Source organism: Scaptodrosophila lebanonensis, unplaced genomic scaffold, assembly GCF_003285725.1.
Source record: "Scaptodrosophila lebanonensis strain 11010-0011.00,11010-0021.00 unplaced genomic scaffold, SlebRS2 tig00000092-arrow-pilon, whole genome shotgun sequence".
NCBI lineage: Eukaryota > Metazoa > Arthropoda > Insecta > Diptera > Drosophilidae > Scaptodrosophila > Scaptodrosophila lebanonensis.
The window spans coordinates 4,322,018-4,341,098 of NW_022060566.1; the positions used below are offsets into that span (position 1 = coordinate 4,322,018).

Below are 19,081 nucleotides of genomic sequence, written 5' to 3' on the forward strand. Positions count from 1 at the left end.
GCCACACTAGTTTTGGCCTTCACTGCTGCACGCACACAATCACAAATATACATATGTAACATACGATGAGTATACATATCTATTTAGTTTCTGTCGACATCGGGCGACCGCCATCGCTCACATTTTGTCACCGCACTAATTTGCTAAAAAGCCAAGCTCATTTAATATTAACAAGTGAGGCGCTGCAACATTTGACACGCACAGCAGCCAGACGAGGACACACGTTGCTTACATTGTTGTTGAAGTTGTAGTTGTTGTTGTTGCTGTTGTTGTAGTTGTCGTCACTGCCAGCGGCATTGAGGCTCAGCATCAGCTTTTATTGTACAAGTAGTTGTTGTTGTAATTGTTATGTTTGCCTATCAACGCCTCATTGTTTGGCATCTTTTGTGGTGCGCATAAATCAACCACAATAAGCGAGCGATATCAACAAGCCAGCCATTTCATAAAATATTTATAAACTTTACTATGTAGGGGCGGGGCGGGGCGGTGCGGGGAGGGGGACAGGGAAGTAGGATGCTAAGCGAACAGCTGAGACTGCACTGTTCGTACTTTATTGTTATTTTTTTTTTACATTTTTTTTGTTGTTCATTCAATTGAAATGCTGGCTGGCTGGATGGCTGACTGGTAGGGCCCAGCCAAGCCCAGCACGGCCCGGCTTCTAAAATGTGTGACTGTCTGTTTGGCTGCTCCAAATCGTTGTTGTGTGTGTGGCACATGTCCCTGGGAATGCTCACTCACACGCTGTCGGAAATATTTCAGTAAATCGTAACTTCCTTATAGTGAAATTTCCGCTACCACTTAAAATAACAATTTCCGCCTCAACAGTTTCACTTACACATTTACTGCCAGCAGTTTCCACAGCCAGGTGTGCACACACACATCCCCCCACTCCCTTCACTCCTCTCACTCGCTCTCTCTCTCTCTCTCTCTCCAATGTGTTCACATGCTGTTGTCGTTCACTGACTGCCTGATTATTATTATTGTTGTTGCCCGTTCATGTTGAAAGCGTCTTTAGTTAATTTCCTAATTTTATGTCACAACGACGCACGCACGCGCGTGTGTTTTATGTGTGTGTGTAAGGCCAAGGACATAGACGCAATTTTCACACTTGACTTCCGTAGCCTGGCAAATGCCAACACGCCCCTTGGCCACCGCCCCCGCCCCAGCCCACGGCCAGAGCCGCACAAATCGAATTAACGTCACTTTTCAAATTTCACGCTTTTTCTAGTTTCGCACGCCGCCCTTGTTGTGTGCCTTTGAAGCTCGTTCAGCTGTGAACGCGGTGCCCCAAAATGTTGCTAAAGGCAGCTTTGGCATCAAATGCCAGGCAACATGAGACACAAACAAACACACACACACACACACAGAGGCGGCACTCTGGCAGATTTTGAAGCATCAACATATGAACATATGAAGCGCTTACGAGTCGATGAAGAGCGACCCCAACTGGCTAATCAAGCTGCTCGCTTTGGTTCAACTCAACCAGCGCGTGTTAAGCCAATTTTTGTGAACAAAGCAAAAAACCGAATATGACGAAAAAAGTGGAAGCAAACTGCAAAAGTGACATGTAATTGAAGCACTCCAAAACGTCCGAAGCGAAGCGAAACGAAACGAAACAAAACGATACGAAGGCGTTCACTACCTGCCTGCCTGCCTGCCACATCAGGTGTGTGTGTGTGTGTGTATGTGTGTGTGTGAATTTGTGGCACACCAATTGCAGACGATGCCAGTGTACTATGGAAAATAATATAACATATCGCCGATCAAGAGAACTTCCCTTGATCCTTGATATCTTTGTCTGTTATCTTGGCTTCTGGTATGCAGTTGTGGATTGAAGATCTGCCTTCAAAATTGACCCTCCTGCTAGAAAACGAATGCGTACACACATTTTGAATTAGAGCTTCAGACGAAGGGAAGCAGCGTAGGCGCAGGGATAAGCTGTAGATTGCAGATGTGTTAAAAGTAAATCCTGTTGCTTATAAAAGAATCCGTGCATTCATTTTGAATGAAAGCTGTAGCCGACAGGAAAAGGCGAAGCTTTAGATTGAAAATCTGCATGAAAAGTGAATCCGTTTGCTTAGAAATGAATTCATGCACTCGTTTTGCATCGAAACTTTAGCCGCTGTATCAACTTGTATCTATATAAATATATGTTATTTATTTATAATTAAATATAAGTCGTTTTTTCTGCACTAATTTAAAATGAATTTTGCACTGAATTAGATAAAGCTATTAAAAATGCATTCACATTATTGACTCGCATTGGCCACAGTGCGATGCACTTTGGTGTGCTATTGAGTTGCCAGGACGACTGATTCTGCTACTGCTCCTGGTCCTAGTGCTGCTACTGCTGCTGCTACTGCTTCTGCTTGTGCTGGCTGTCAGCTGCACTCGTGCCGAACTAAACAAAACGATGGTGACGTTGATGGCCGGCAGGCAGCTGCAAACTGAAACTGAAATTGAAGTGCGGCAAGTGGAGCGGGAACTGTACCGCAGCGGCAGCCTGTCCGTCTGTCTGCCGGTCCGCCTGTCTGCCCGCATCCTCTTTAGCTCTGCTCTGCTCTGCTTCGCTGCTGTGTCAAGTGAGATTTTCGAGAGCCAGCTGACGTTGTTGGCAGTCAAGCCGCCCAGCTGAGGCCCGAAAATTCCAGTTTCCTCTCCAGAATACACAAAAAAAACAAAAACGAAAAAAAGAAACTCTGAAAACTGAAAAGGTACAGCAAGAGTCCACAAAAAAAAAAAATAGAGTAATAAGAATAGCACTGCAACCCGATTATGTGCACTGTCAACGTACGACCAGTAATTGTCTAATCAGTGCTAACACTGCCCCCTCCTCCCGTTCTAAGAAATCACATGCCCCTCTCACCAAACCCGTATCCGTACCCGTACCCGCACCCGGAACCCGGAACCCGAACCGAACCCCAACCCCAACCACTAAGTCTGCCTCAATTACTCAAAGTTCTGTGCTCTTTACAGGTGGATCTGCGTCACATCGATGAACTGAACGGCACCAATGTGGTCGAAGTGGGCGTGGATTTGTCCGAGTTCTACACATCTGTCGAATGGGATATCCTCGAAGTTCCTGCAGTGCGGTAAGTGCAAAATCCTGCTCTTCAACTTTGTCTGCCTTTGCTCGTAAGCTGCAAAATGCTGCCAAAAATGTTGGAAACAGTCAACAGCAATATGCCATTGACAACTTTTGGCTGCTCCTTTAATGTCAGTTGTTGTTGTTTTTGTTGCTTATGTTGTTGGTGTTACTGATGTTCTTACTTGTCATTCATATGCGAGTTTTTGGCAAAACACAAGCACAAATCTTCCTCTAGTACATTTTTACAGGTCAAGGATGCCGAATGCGTTCGTGCGCGTCTATGTGTGTGTCTCTGTGTGTCTCTGTGTGCCTGTGTGTGTGTGTGTGTATGTGTGTGTCTGTGTGGGCGTAGATGGGCGTGGTCGACTACGTCTTTTAGCCTAACGCTAATATTTACACTTGCCTCGCTCTCTCTCTCAATTTCTACATGTGCGAGTGCGTGCCAACTTTTTAAATTAAAAAACTTTTCAAGCAATCCAAAAGGCAAAAGCCGCTCAACCTGCGCCGCCTGGTCAAACGCATGAGTCTCTCTGTCTGTCTGTCTCTTCAAAGCCCAAAGCAAACGAGTCGACTTCGAGAGCTCTGTGCGCATCCGACTCCTATGTACTCTATTAAACATAGCCAGTAGCCATATGGCACATCTACTCGCATAACAACTCTCTACAATCCATTGTAAATCTGGTAAAGTATACTGAAGCCACTGACAAATCTACTTGTATGTAAGCAGATGGAAGAGTCTCCGATCGATTAAGAAAGTTTATGCATACATATATTCTTAATGAGACAAATCGATCTGTTTATCTGTTTAAATGAGCAACTGGATTTCAGAAATGGCTGAGCCAGCATGCTTTGAACGATTCGTCTTATCATGCTGATCAAGAATATACTGCAAGGTGCTTTCCATTTGAATCTAGCGCCCCCTGGTGGCGCTATCTATATGTCGAATCTGGTGCGTTAGAATCTGCTATCTTTATCGATTGTCCAGTGAGAATTTCATGACATTTCATCGATTGGAAATGAAGTTATTGCAGTTATTTAAGTGTCAGTATGTTTGTGTTATCGGTGCGAAAATGAGCTTCGAACAAAGAGCCAACATTAAATTTTGTTTTAAAATTGGTAAAACTTTTACCGAAACGTTTCAATTGATGGAACAAGTTTATGGCGATGATTGCCTATCCCGTAGCAAGTGCACGAGTGGTTTCAACGTTTTCAAAGTGGTCGTGAGGACATAAATGACGATCAACGTTCGTGATCACCGAAAATTCCATCGAAACTGTGCGTGAATTCGTCAAAAATCAGCCGAAATTATCATTGAAATTGATGGAAATGGAATTGAACATCTCCAAAACATCGATTTATCGCATTTTGACCGAAAGGTGTGTGCACGGTTTGTTCCGCACAAATTGACTGACGACCAAAAAATGCTCAGAATCGATCGACGCTTGTGACCGATTATTTGATCAAAAATCACATTTTAACCATTAACCACTCGCCGTATTCCCCTGACATTTGTTCTGTTTTTTTTTTTAAAAAGTTATGTTTACTTTGGAAAGCACCTTGTATATACCCTTTGTGGACCCTGCCATGCCTTCTTATGCATATGTACATACATATGTATGTATGTATGTAGTTGTTACAAGTTTTGTACGATTTTACAATATGCATTCACACTTCGGTTTCAGGGTATAATGACACAACAGAATGCGGCAGAGTTGCTTAATTGCATAGCCCCGCTCCTCTCCCTCACCATCCTCCTCCAGCCCCAGCTCCAGCTCCCTCCCTCTCGCACAGTCGCACGCTTGTGTGCGCACATCAGTAACGGTAATTTACACAATGAAAGAGAGCGAGTGAACGAGCAAGGCGTTGGCATCTCTTCAAAAAATATAAAAGTGGCCGGTGGGCGGGTATTTAGAGGGGGAGCGCGGGGGAGCCTGGGGGCGTGCCAGTAATGCGTTTAGGCAGTTAAAGCAAAGCTCAAAGAGTTTCGTTTCTTCGCTCACGAAATGTGCCAAAAAAGTTACAGACATAACGGTTTGTTGACTATCAGCTAGCTGGGTGCGAGCTCTCCACATTTTAGAAGGCAAATTAATAAGCAAACTCTTTCTCGCTCCCCCACACACACACACACACACACACTCTGTGGAAAAATACGCACATGACTTTAAAGCTTAAAACAAAATACCCGTTATACTAAACAAAAGCCCAATAGTTTTTGGATAAGGAGACTCTGGGGATACACTTTAGTCGACACAAAGTGGCCAAAAAGGACATTTTATGACGGTTCCTAGACTTTTCTGCAATTACAATAAATAGTTTAACGGTATGCTTAAACGTGCACAAAAACCAACCCTAACCCCCTTTTTTAACCAGGTGCCACTAACTTATCGTTTTTGATTTGGGAACAGAAACTAAGCCCATAAACAGCCCTGATTTATAGCACGTCGTATCCTCTCCACTGTTTGAAAAATAAATCATCTCAAAGAAACAAGGTCCACTCAATTTTGATTTTCAATGCGTTGAAAAAAAGCCAAGCCCAATAAAAAACTGACATTAATTTTATATGTTTGTAAACAAAAAAATTTTGTTACCTTAAAAAATGCTTTGTTTGGAGGCCATAACTAAATATTAGCAGCATTAATAAGTTAATCTTAAGAATCTGACTAAGTATAAACATCGATATGTAAAAAACCAATTAATTTACAATTACATTACAAATTACAAAAATTGCAGAAAGAGCAACATTAAAATTTTTATTTAGCAACCGAGACCTCCAAGACTGTTCCAAAATTGAAAGTATTTGCAAACATTTTCCTCCACTAAGAACCAAAGTCTCAGTTATTTAAAGAGTCTTATGTACATAATTTCTTTACACATCATCTCGAGAACCAATCGGGATAGATGAAGCCTCCTAGAGGCTAAGGCCGTATATGTACATATTTTTCATTGTTTTAGTTAATCCACACTGTTTGTTATTCAGATGGTTTCCATAATTCCTTAGATATATTTTTTTGTTAGTAATATGTGAATAATTTCTTAGGTATCAATTACTTAACAAATGAAACTATCAACCAACTAGCACACTAACTAGCGCTATTTACCAATAGCTCTTTATTAGTTAGTTCACTAGCTATTACTAGTATTCAACTTAATGTTTGTTAAAAACTACCTTCTGGAAGTGTTTGGAAAGCGTTGAATAGCATTCTCCCCCTTAGTATAATTGCCTTTTTTCCCCCATTTAAATTGAATTCAAAATTGCATAAATGCATAAATAAGTCAGGATAAGAAGTCTAATAAATTTGAAACAACAAATCATATATTTTTGAAAAACTAATTCTTAAAGCAGTCCACATGTATTCCATTAAAGTCCATACAATTTGTTAGCGTAAACACTGATCCATCCCATGCTATAAAGAAATGTTATTATTCCTAAGATAGAGATATTTTTCACACTTCACAACAGCATAAAGTCCTTATATTCACATACAATATACATACATATATGTATACATACTATACATCTCTATTTTTATGAGGTACTATCGCATAAAAGTGTACCTAATTTTATATGCCTACTTACGTGTTTTGCGAAGGTCTGACTGTTTGTCCACCTAAGTGTTAAAGTAATTTTATAGTCAAGAAAAAAGAAACCGAAGCGAGTTTAACAACAAAATAAAATTTCGAGCCAAATGCAATAAAAGAAGAAATACGAAGGCAACGCAGCCTCCAACATAAAATAGAAGCAGAAAACATGAAACAGGAGCTGCCACAATCACAATCCTGTTTTTCTTATTTCCCTTCTCCTTTTCGCTGTTATTGTTTTGTGTTGCTAGCGTCGCCGCCATCGCCGCCGTCGCCGTCACGGCACGCACGCCCGCCACAAACATGTCGCGACACGCGTCCGTGAAAGTGTTGTTTATGTGAAGCGGGGAGGGCAGCAAGAGGAGTAGGCATGCAAAGAACAAAGCACAAAGAACGGGCAAATAAAAGAAACTACTGTACGGCACTTTGCTCACCTGCTGAGAGTGCAAAGTGCAAACGCGTGGGTAGCAAGCCAAGTTTTTGCAGACCCGCTCCCGAACCCGAACCCGTACCCGGGCTAATGTCAAATGTCGCGCGACTCGGGTTTCCCTTGAACTATTTCGAAGGTGCGTATGTGTTGCTTTTTCGCCTTGGGGCCCATGGAAAAGGGAGGGGCACGGGGAGGAGGTTGAGGCAAGCCAACAACGCAAGTGGGCAATAAATCAGCGCCAACTTTTGCCAAGCAAGGCCAACAACAATAACAACAGACGGTACGCGATGGCTCCGGCAATGGTAACATTATCTGTCTTGCTCCCGCACACTCTCTTCAACCTCATAATTTCACGATTGAAACGACAGTAAAGAGCCAGTAAAGTAATCTTTTAAAAACAAAAGTCACCATAGAGGATATCTGAAAAAACAATGCTAGCATTCTTTGGTCAGACTGGCAAATAATTTACACACAAATTTGTTACTCGTATACCAAAGCGAATTTTGTTTGAACTCAAACTATTTGCAGGCATAATCATATTTGTATATCGAATTTATATTGGAATCCAAAAGTGATTAACCCCCCAGTTCAATATCGACAAAATAAATATATTAAATAGGTGTACATTAATGGAGCTATAACAACAAGAATAAATCAACAAATTAACAAATTACAAACGACCGTTTATGTTCATAACACAGTTACAAAATAAATACAACAACATAAGTACAAGTACAACAAATTAACAAATTACTCGATTTTCAAGGTGAAGTAGAATATGAGTCAGAAAGGAACTAAAATTCATAAATAGGATTTCTCTGGCACTTTTCAATTCTTAGGCATGTGCTTTAGTTATACTGGACTATAAAATATTTTAGAAGAAGTGGCAAGTTGCAGGATTTGCTGAAATTATTGGATTATGCGCTTTTAAAAACAATTGATTTCCATTTATAGTTAATCTGTATTATATACAGATATATTATATATACTCCCACATTACTAAAATATACATTCTCGTATGTTCTTTTTTTTAAATTTTGTTTTATAGACAAACAGAAAATTAAAATAACAAATTAATCTTTAAATACTTAAATAAAAAAAATATAAAATATAATTAAAAGCGGCGAAGGGGAAGGGGAAGGTTTATTAGCCAGTCCAATGAAGTCCGTCTGAAGTCGTTTATCGACTCACCATTTGAGATACGCTTAGCGATTTTTCTTTCTTTCTTAACTGATTAATGAAATAAATTGACCGACAATAATTAATTTGTCAGTTCCTTTTTGGCGGATTGCGAAACTGTATAGTATATATGAATATATATCCACTATATGGAAAGGACACACACGCTAATGCAAACATTGAATCGATATAAGCCGAAGCGTATGGTATGAATGAATAAATCAACTTTTTAGGTTAACTCAATGAATGGGATTCAGACTCGACTTCAATTGAGCCACATTTCGAATTTTTTTCACAAAATTGAATCGAAAGGACATTTACCATGCCATCCTGTTCCGCCTATAACTGGATCGAAATTCAATTTTTTTTAAACTCTGTATGCATTTATTTTATGCATTTCTGATTTCAGCTGCCGCTTGACGAAATTTTTGTTTTTTTTTTTGTTAAGACCTTTGCGCGGATTTGTGCAGGTTCGGGCAGGTGTGGCGACTATTTTAGGTCAACGACATGGCCTTCCCTCAACACCCCAGCCCCTCCACCTCCATCACACACACACACATACTCCCTTTGGTTGTGGTGGTCGCGCATCAGTGTCAATCAACGCCAATTGTCTGCCAACTCGGATTGTTGTAGCTTTCGCACACTTTGAGTTTTTTACGAACGAACGAAAGGCGTACGTGCTGCGTCTGCCGCGTGCCACGCCCCAAACTAGCTGGGCAGGAGTTGGGGGAGTGGGGGAGTGGCGGAGTGGGGAGATACGGAGGTTGTCGACCGACCGGGCGCAGTTAATTTAACTGTCGATGCGCATTACGAGTGAATCCTACGCGAGCCTAACTGTTATCCACGTTTGGGTTCAAGTCGATGCGGAATGTGGGCGAACGCGTGTGCTGCGTGCTGGGTGCTGGGTGCTTGGTGCTGCGTACTGGGTGCTGGTTGTAGGTGGGCGTGGTGAAGTGGAGTGAAGTGGATTGAGAAGTGACGAGGGGGGGTGCGGCAGCATGGGAAAATTGCGCTACGTGCTGTGAATTATGTTGCAGCATTTTAGGCGCAGCCGATGGCAGACAATAAAATGCGAGCGAGCGCGTTGCCTGTTTGCGGAATGTGTCACGCACTTGTGGCATAATTTACTGCGACGCAACGCGGCACACACATACACACACACACACACACACGTAACTCCTGCTGCTACTGCTGTCAACTTTTTTAATTCCTGCGAATGACTTGAGCCTTGCGCTTTGCTTTCCTTACCACTCCACTCCAATCCACTCCACTCCGTTCCGTTCCTCTCCTTTGTCACCATACGAGTATACGCACACACTTGCCCAAAACTGTAAGCCATTTAGCTTTGAAACGAAGTTTGCAACACTTTGCCAAACACGCCTATACCCCTCCTCTTGCCCTCCCCCTCACATTTCCATTCAAGTAAATGACTTACATTTATTTCTTTCAACTAAAATATTCTCGCACTCGTAATGCGTTTCACCTGACTCGCAGCTAATACCTTTTGCCACATTCCTGTTTGCAAATTTTCAGGGCAGAAGTTCAAGTAACATGTTTTCCACATCAACAACTTCCCTTATTTTTTTCAATTAATTTTAAAATCAAATGTGATATTTTGTTGTTGTTTGTTAGACCTAAGAATGTATGGCGTACGAAATGAGGGGCGTGGTAATGCAAATTATTATGCCCTTTATACTTATATCTATCTAGCTAACCCCAAATAGTTTGAGAGATAAAGTCATGATTTGGTAGTATATGCTTTAATATATACATCGATCTGATAAGTACTCTTTGTAGCTTATTAATTTTTAAATTTAAAGGCAAATTAAATCGGTCCAAATAATTTTCACTTTATTTATTTATATTTAAATATTAAAAATCACGTTCTTGATAAACTTAAAAAAATCAAGTAATTATTTAAAATTGTACTTCTTCTTAGCCAAAATATTATCACATTAATACCAAATTTATATTCGCAGTCAACATTTTGTTTAGTTTATTCGAAATAAGGTTTATTTTACCACGACTTTATGAACGGGCTATAATGACTGATAGATAGACTTGATAAACCAACCTGGAAGTGGAAGATAGGCTCTAGAGCTTACGAGCAATTTTAAGCTTTTAAGTTTTTTAATTTTTACAAATCTGGAAAAACTTATGCTTTTCTTCTACTTTTATTAGATCTTATACTTTTTATAATTTCAATAATTTATGAAATGTTTAATATCTTAGAACCTACATTATAATAATCCAGAAGAGCAGCTTTGGTCACCGAATTACACTCGCGCGACCTTACGAAACTGAGATGGTCTAGAAACAGAAAATAAATCAACCGCAGTCAGCATTATTATCTACTGTAGACCAGTGGCGGCTTACTTAATAAAAATATTTTAAAAATCAAACTGAAGCAGTTAAAAGTTGTTGTTAAATACAACATTTTTTATGGATTTTTTATGAGGAATGATTTAAATGAAAATCATTTTTGTGCTCATAAATTATTTGTAAACATTTATAGCTTAAGTGTAGTTTTGTTAGCAATAATTTCCAAACTCGTATGTAGTATGTATTTATTATTTCTCTTTCAAAAATGTTAAAAATTATTCATCATTTTTATTGCACATTCTATGTTGTGAATTATTTGGCTTGCAGTGTACTTGAAAGTCGTCGTTATTATAGCAATTTGGCTTATCTGCTGTTTAATTGTTGGACTGCGGCGTGTCGCATCGCGTCGCGTCGCGTCACATCGCATCGCATGGCTTCGCGTTGTGCGAATTAACACGCAAAGCACATACACACACACACACACACACACAGAGAGAGAGAGAGAAAGTCAGGAGCCGACACCGCCATGGCCTTTTGCCATTGCCCTCCCGGACAAAGTGTTTGGCCCTAGGCAGCTATTGCTTTTACTTTTATTTGATTGCTTGATTACAGAGCGCATTTCACTGCCGCCCTCCACAGCCCTCCCACCCGCGAGCGTCCCATCAGCATCTTCAGCGGGCTGTCACGGCCCCGGCTCAGCCCAGCTTAGCATGACCCAGCTCATTGATTAAAACCATAATTAAGAAACTTTCAAGTGCTGATGGTGATGGTGGTTCTGTTGCTTCTGGTGGTTATGGTGGTGGTGATGGCCAATGCACATTTACTTCTTCATCCACAGTATATTCACAGAGGTGTGACCTCGTCTTGAAACTTCGTCCGTCACTCCGATGGGCGCTGGAGATGCTTTTTCAAGTCATGCAGTGGAGCGTGCTTATGTAGTTATTAAAATTCTATTACTTACTTGGATATTCGCCGCTCGCCATTCGTCTACCCACCTACATACCTACTACCGACCTACATACCATTGCCTATCGAGCCTGGAGCCTGCTGTTGGCACTGATTTCAGTTGCCTTTTTGCTAAATTGCAAACGAAATCGAAGAGAAGCGCAAACGAAATCGGACAAAATCGGTTTTTTTTCTTATTTTTTTTTTAATAAAATACAAGTATATATAAAGAAGCAGAACTCAAAAGCGAACTTAGCACAAAGTTGTTGGAATCAATCAAGCATTGGACCCTTTTCGACTTGACTAGGTGGCAATGGGTCGGTCCATGCCCAATGGCTCTGGTCGTCCCGTCTCGTCGCAGTTTTCGCTTTGAAAAGCAGCGCATCTCGTTTTTCGGCTCGTCTCGGCTTTTTCCTTTATGTGTGTGGCTCTTTCGTTTTTTATGTTGCCAATCATTTTTTATTTATGCGTTTTGTTCTTTGACTAACAGGGGGCGTTCATGAGTGGGTCTCTCTAGTGAGTGTGTGAATGCCTGTAAGTGTGTGTGTGTGTGCTGGTGTGTGTGTGTGTGTGCTGCCAATCAGCGTTTGGCCATTTCGGTTGCTCAGCTGACCGACTCAGCTGACCGTACAGACGGCGTTCAAGTTGAAATACACTTTATGGCTCGCACTTTTGAATTCTATTTTCTTTCTTCTTATTCTTGCGCTTGTTCTTCCAATCTTAGTGATTTTTTTTCTTCCCGCTTTGCCTCGCTTTGTGTTTGAGCATTTGCCTGGCATTTGATTTGGTCTTTTTATTACGCATACGCCGCGTTGTACGCCAGACAAAGCATTGATGAATTGTTGCCGGCGCGTTCGAGTCAAATCAACTATAGTTTGCTGCCAGCATCATAAGCAACGCACTGTGGATCAGATTATGATTGTAACTGTATAACTTGTAGACAAATATGCCTTCGCTTTAAAGCATGCGTAACTTGCTTATGTGTTCTTTCATCGCCAACTATCGAAGACTGCTGAATTTTGCATTCCTCTTATAGAGAGTATAATATCAAGACTCTCGAACACTTATAATATAAAGAAATATAAATAAAAAACAAGCATTAGTTTATATTTCTTCTTTTGTTTGGCACAATTATTTACGGTGACAGGAGAGAGAAAAAGAAAAACAAAGAAGTAATTATTTTTATTTACTTTATTTTATTACGAAAAAGAATAAAATCTATATAATATAGTAGAGAACTTAAGCTTAATAAAACTTAAGAAATAAAAAATCCTATAAAAATAACAAAAATATCTAATAACGAATCCTACTCGGTTTTTATTTGCCGAACTGCCAGCTGTGCCCCGATTCACAGCAGAGAGTAGTCAGATACGTTATTAGATCTAACAATAACGAAATGGAGATAAAAAAAAGATAGCATTAGAAGATGCAAAGAATTATGATTAGATAAAAAAAGAAAAAATTTTAATTAAATATAATATAATATAATTAAATAATAAAAAATAATTAATTAAATATAATTAATGGCTAAATAGTATGACTCAAATCCTTCAACTAATTTAATGCCTAACTACACACTCTCACTGTTTGCGAAATCCGAACAGCTTGTAGCAACCTTCCTGTTCTGCAGAAGTAATGAATAATTTAAAAAACATTGGCTCTCAGAACTTTAAAAGAAAACTAAGAAAACATTCCAATCGCTGGTTAATTTACTATTTAATTTTTTTAATATATCCATTTTTAATCATTTTTTTAATTATACAAATTTCAAAAAGTGTTAATGAAAAAGTTCGGCTGAACTGCTCTTATCGCTTGGAATTTAATGAAATTTCTCCTTTCAACCAGAACCAGGCCCACTGTGCGGCATTGGCGTCGGTGTGTCCCGTGCCTAAACACACGCCAGCAATCGCATGAATGTGTGTGTGTGTGTGTGAGTGTGCATGTCTGCGCGTGTTGCCTCTGCCTATTTTATGATTTATTGTATGTTTTTCTCTGCTAGTATTTACCCTCATTCACGTTGATGATGCGACCGTTGGTATCAGGACCAATAGCGGGAACAAACTAACCGGCCCGTCATTGAGCTTATTACACTGACCTTTACACACACACACACACACACACAATCACACACATACACATGTATTGGCAATCCAACAATGATGCCAAAGCAAAAATTTGCCAAACTGTTATGGAAGTTTTTGTAGCACACTTAAAGCCATTGTGAAGTTCAATGATTTGTTGCTAGTTGTTTATGTGCCGGAATAAAGATGTCTTACTCTCTCCCTTAGTCTTCCTCGATCTCTCTCGCTTTGTCGCCTTTCCCCCTGGGACATTTTTCTAGCTTTTTTCTTACAGAAGCGAAAAAAGCACAACTTTTCGTCTGTGTTTGTTATGTGAAATAAGCGAAAATATTTGTCAATCTCTCACACCCGCTCTCTTCGTGGATTTTTCAGTGTTTTTAGTTAGTTTTTGCTTATGCAGGCAATTCAAATTCAATTTCTATATCGATTGAAATCCGTTTTGTTTCTCGTATCTCTAATCTAAAGAGATCTTAATTGCACTTTATCTGGCAAGTTCTCTGGTCACCCTCTCTCTCTCTCTCTCTCTATCTCTTCACTTTCTCTCTCTATCTTTGTTGTGTACTTTTGTGTACCATAATGGCACTCTCAAGATCTATCCAAATATTCTCCTGTTCTTTTTTTGTATATTTTATGTTCATCCACACATTATTTTATGTACTGGTATATATAAGTATTCATTGCTTCCCCCATTTCTCTTCCCCTAGTAGTCTTCATATTTTTAACGTATACATTTCTCAATTTCTCTGTAACGTTTCTTTGCTGTGCTGTCTCCGTTCTTTGACAACTGTTTCTTTCGCTCTTTCTTGTAACCTTTGCATTTTTCTCTAATTTTTTCTTTCTGCTTCATGCACTTCCCTTTTCTGTTCTCTGCTTTTGAGTTGTTTCCACTCTTTGGTAAATTTTTGCAGAGCTCTTTGTACAACTTTTTCCGTTTCTCTCATCCTCTTGTCTTCTTGACTCATGAATATACCTTTCTATTCTTTAACTCTCGTACACAATTCTGTTAAGTTATTTTCAGTCATTGTTTACTCTCAGTCTTCTCCAAACATTTAGATTTCTATCAACCTTACTTGTATTTTTTTTTTCTTACATTCCTCTCGACCATTATCCATTTTACGTATATATAGTATGTATCTCCTCTTTTGAGTTGGCTGAACTCTCTGGGAACTATTTTTGCTTTCTATAATGCTTGCGTTCTCTCCATCCTTTTCTTCGTTGAGGTGTCTCCACTCTTTCGTAACTATATCTTTTATTTTTTCTCCTACCCTTTGCATTTTTCTCAATCTTTTCATTTTAACTGGCAAATCCAATTGCCTGCAAATTATATTTTATTGCTGCGGCCTGAGTGAAAAGGCTGCCACAGCAGCCATCAAAACTACCCACAAGATGGCGGCTCATTTCGGTCCGGTCCGGTCCGGCCGCTCCAGTCCAGTCCAGTCTAGTCCGGACCCTATTGGCCTCTGCCTTCCTCTTCCCCACCACCCGCGTTACAGGCTGTTTTGATATGCTTGGCACTTATCGTTAGGTTACTTTTTGTTGTTGTTGTTGTTTCTTGGCCTGCTTCTTATTTCAATTTTTTTCCTTCTGCATGTTTCACTGCCTATTGCCACATGCTTCATTTCTATTTGTTTGTTTGTATGTGAGTGTATGTGTGTGTGTGTGTGTGTGTGCTAGAAAGTCAACTGCCACAAACAGTTAGTTGCCTGGCGGCCACCAATTCCGCCGTCGCCACCAGCATGTCTCCCCCGCCCCCTCCTCCTCCCATCCCTTTGGCAGCACACCGCACCGCAGTGTACGAACAAACACAGTTGTTTATTATTTATTTACAATATTTTCTTATTCAAAATGAAGCCGCAAGGTCTTGGAATTATTGATGGCAGATATACCCAGAGGGAGAGAGAGAAGGAAAGAGAAAGCCAACATATCAGGCTATCCTTCCTGCTCCCTGCCCCCCTTATACCATTCCCCAAAACTTCTGGTACCCCTTTGCTGCACACGCGTCCAAAACATTTGGCCGAGGGCAATATTTTTCTGCAGCTCTGCCGTGCGCTCCAGTTTGAAGTGCGGTCAAAAAGTTCGATTCGATTTATACATTTTTCTTCTTGCGGCCAAGGAAAATGGCAAAGGCAACCAGCAAGGACTCTGGGACAGCACAGCAACAACAACAACAGATAGCTGCAAAAATACCACACACAACAAAATATATACATATATATATATATATTTTTGAAAAAAAAGAACCACAAATTATTATTAACTTTTCCATTAGGCTGTAAGAATGACGACGACTCAAAGCGACGGCAACTTCATGGACTGTCAAGTTCATTAGCCAGGAATTTGCATTAAAATTTCACGATGGCCAACGGTTCAAGAGGCACTGAGCAAACAGTTTGACAGCCACAGCTGAGCTTCAAGCTTGTTGGCAAATATGTACGATAAATTTTATGAATTTATTTATCATGTTGCACGATGGTGATGATTTATGTGATTGGCAACTGACACATATTTATCAGTGTGTGTGTATTTGTCTGAATGTTTGTGTGATAAATGATTAAATATTTGCATATATTCTATATCCATCTAGTATCTCTCACTAATTTGTTATCCATATTTGTCTCTTGTCCCGCCCAACAGCAACGAAAAGTTCTACACATGCTGCGATGAACCATATCTGGACATCACATTCAACATCACAATGCGCCGGAAGACTCTCTTCTACACAGTCAACCTAATCATACCCTGCATGGGCATCAGCTTCCTCACAATTTTGGTGTTCTACTTGCCCTCGGACAGTGGCGAAAAGGTAATTCCCCATTTCCCATTCACATACAAATGCTAATAACAGGCATTGCTTTTCACATTTTTCGCTACATTTTTCATTCCAAACTTTATTTTTTTTTAAATTCTGATGACTTTTTTGAGCAAACAAATGCATTTGTATCCAAATTATTATTAAAACGATTCTCTTTCTTAACTTAATGTTAAATATTAAACGCAAAAGCAGGGGTATCCATATACAATTTAAATCAGAATGACAGAACGAACGAGTCGAGAAACTGAAGAATGCAATTTTTGCGACATTTAAATGAGATGCACAAATAATGAATATATAAATATAGGCGCTGCAAAAAAAAAAAAAAAACAATATTAATAAAACACACAATGTGCACGTCAGTTAAATTTATTGCAGAGCCAAATGAATTCAGTTAATTTATTTTAATTTAAAATCTGCTAAAAACAACTTTGTTTTAAATAAAACATCGACAATTATAAATTCAACTCTGCACATGCATTTAAAATGCGAACACTGTGGAAAGCCATGCAAGTACAGTTCCACTTTCTTTTCTCCCACAATATTTAAGAATACAGAGATTTGATTTGTGCCAACGAATGGAGAAAAAGATTTAAAAAAAAAACAGACCCTGTCAGTAATAATTTCATAGTTTCTCACTTTGCATTTAAAAACTAAAGAAATGTCAAAACCGCAAAAGGTTCAAGCGTCGCACCGAGGTGCCAACGAAAACAAAAAGTGTAACTTTATCCGCCCTTAGAATGCGATTTTCATTAGGTTTGGTTTCCTAAGACTCGTATATTATATCCATGATCCACCAATGCTTATACACACACGAGTATTTCGATTTTGTCTCTCATATTTCTCTCATTAAACAGAACAACTACAGTTAAAATAAAGGGTATAATATAACACTTTTAACCGTTTCTTAAATAATTAAATTTATTTATATTTATTATTATTATTATATATTATGTATGATAATATAATTAAGCAATATATAATTTAACAACAATAGTAACCTCCAACTGCAATGAAGCCTTCGCTGCGTCTTGCAACACAACTGAATTGGAAAACGAACTATTCAGTTATTCGTACGCCCCCTAACTTGTAATTGAAATTAAAATGAATAATCGACATGTCTACTATAACATAATTGGCAAGGGGAGAAAAGACATTTTTGGATGCTCACAAAATAATTCGGAGGAAAACAAAAGATCATTTAATTATTGGTATTGCCCTCTTGTGGATCTATTTTCGCCCACTTACTACCAAATGCAGATTTCAAGGATTCCTTGGATTGCTAATTCAGTGCTTCCTCACCTTTTTCTCCACTAGGTCTATAGTGTGCTGAGTTGGAGTTTTAAGCTGCCATTCATTTATCAGAAATGTTTTGAGTTGTATTGTGTTTCGAATATTTCCGGCCATTGTCTGTTGGAACAAACATTTCTTTGTGGCACTTGCACAAAAATTGGCTTCCAAAATATTATTTTACACATGCTTCTCTATTTCGTTGTCAACCAAACCATTACATTTCCTGCACAATGCTTGACGTTGAACATGAGGGTTTTCTATTTCATGGCTTCATTTGTTTTTCGCAGGAATTTTAAAGGACCTTCGTACACACAAACTCGGCAAAAAAAATGGTTAATTAAAACCAGTACATAGTTTGGCAAATACTAGCTTTTTATTTAAACATTGGAAATTAGTTCTACGTAATTGCGAATTTATTTATTTATTTATGGCATGATAGCTTTTCGAATTTGTGGCCTTCCTGTTTGTTGAGGTTTTGTGTCGTCGCCTTAAAAATAATGTCAAGCTTTATTTACTTAATTAGTGGGGCAGCCAGAACACGAAAATTCTATTAGTGTCTATATTGCGAAAAGAATTTATTTCTTGAACTATCTGTCATCTGCAATTTTCTACAGCTTGTTGCTGGTTGGCTAAATAAACGAAAATTTATTTATAATTTATTAAAGCAATATTCTGCTACCAATATGGCAGCTTATGAAGAATACAAGAGTTGTTCATAATATACCTTTATAGGACACACTTAAATCTATGTATATATACAATGCTATATTAAGAATATTTTTAAATTAAATATGAAGTAAAACATTTAGAAAACGTTTTTCGAAATGCTTGCCCTGAACAAAAAAAGTTATAACAGCATTTCATGAAAAAGTTTTCCCTCTCTCGAGGTAGTATTTCTGAGAATTTTGCAGACAAATGCAGACAATGAATTGTGGCCTAAAGTCTGTCCTTTCGATTGCAGAGTTATAATAAAGGCTCCGAAACCCTTAACCAGAGTTAGCTTTTAAGTGTAGTCAAAAAAAAAGCTAGTTCTTAAATCGCGAAAGTCTAGGCAAAGCATGGAATAGCATAATGCTTTTATTATTGCTTTGTTCTGTGCTCTACACTCAAAAAAAGTGCACTTTAGCGCACTTACTTGGTGTCGGGGGAAACACTTTATAGGCAAATAAGTTTCTCTGATCTCTATTGCATTCAAAAGTTAGAGCATAAATGGTTCGATTTCTGTTGAATTGGACTGACATGCTTCCTGTTTCGCTTTCGAAATCAATTGCCATAATTTATGTGCCAGCCAGCGCGACCCAATGTGCTTTTAATTAAAAAGCAAAGGCAAAACTGTGTACGAGTATGAAGAA

General features: G+C 39.0%; 1 protein-coding gene across 2 annotated transcripts in view; it reads left to right on the forward strand.

The window, feature by feature from the left end:
* The window catches only part of LOC115627258 (acetylcholine receptor subunit alpha-like), a 96,397-nt gene that overhangs the window by 60,158 nt on the left and 17,158 nt on the right, over positions 1 to 19,081 (forward strand). For both annotated transcript variants that reach the window (XM_030522885.1, XM_030522886.1), the window contains exons 4-5: positions 2,977 to 3,092; positions 16,259 to 16,427. In XM_030522885.1, the coding sequence (XP_030378745.1) occupies positions 2,977 to 3,092; positions 16,259 to 16,427 (285 nt within the window). The remainder of the gene's footprint in view (positions 1 to 2,976; positions 3,093 to 16,258; positions 16,428 to 19,081) is intronic.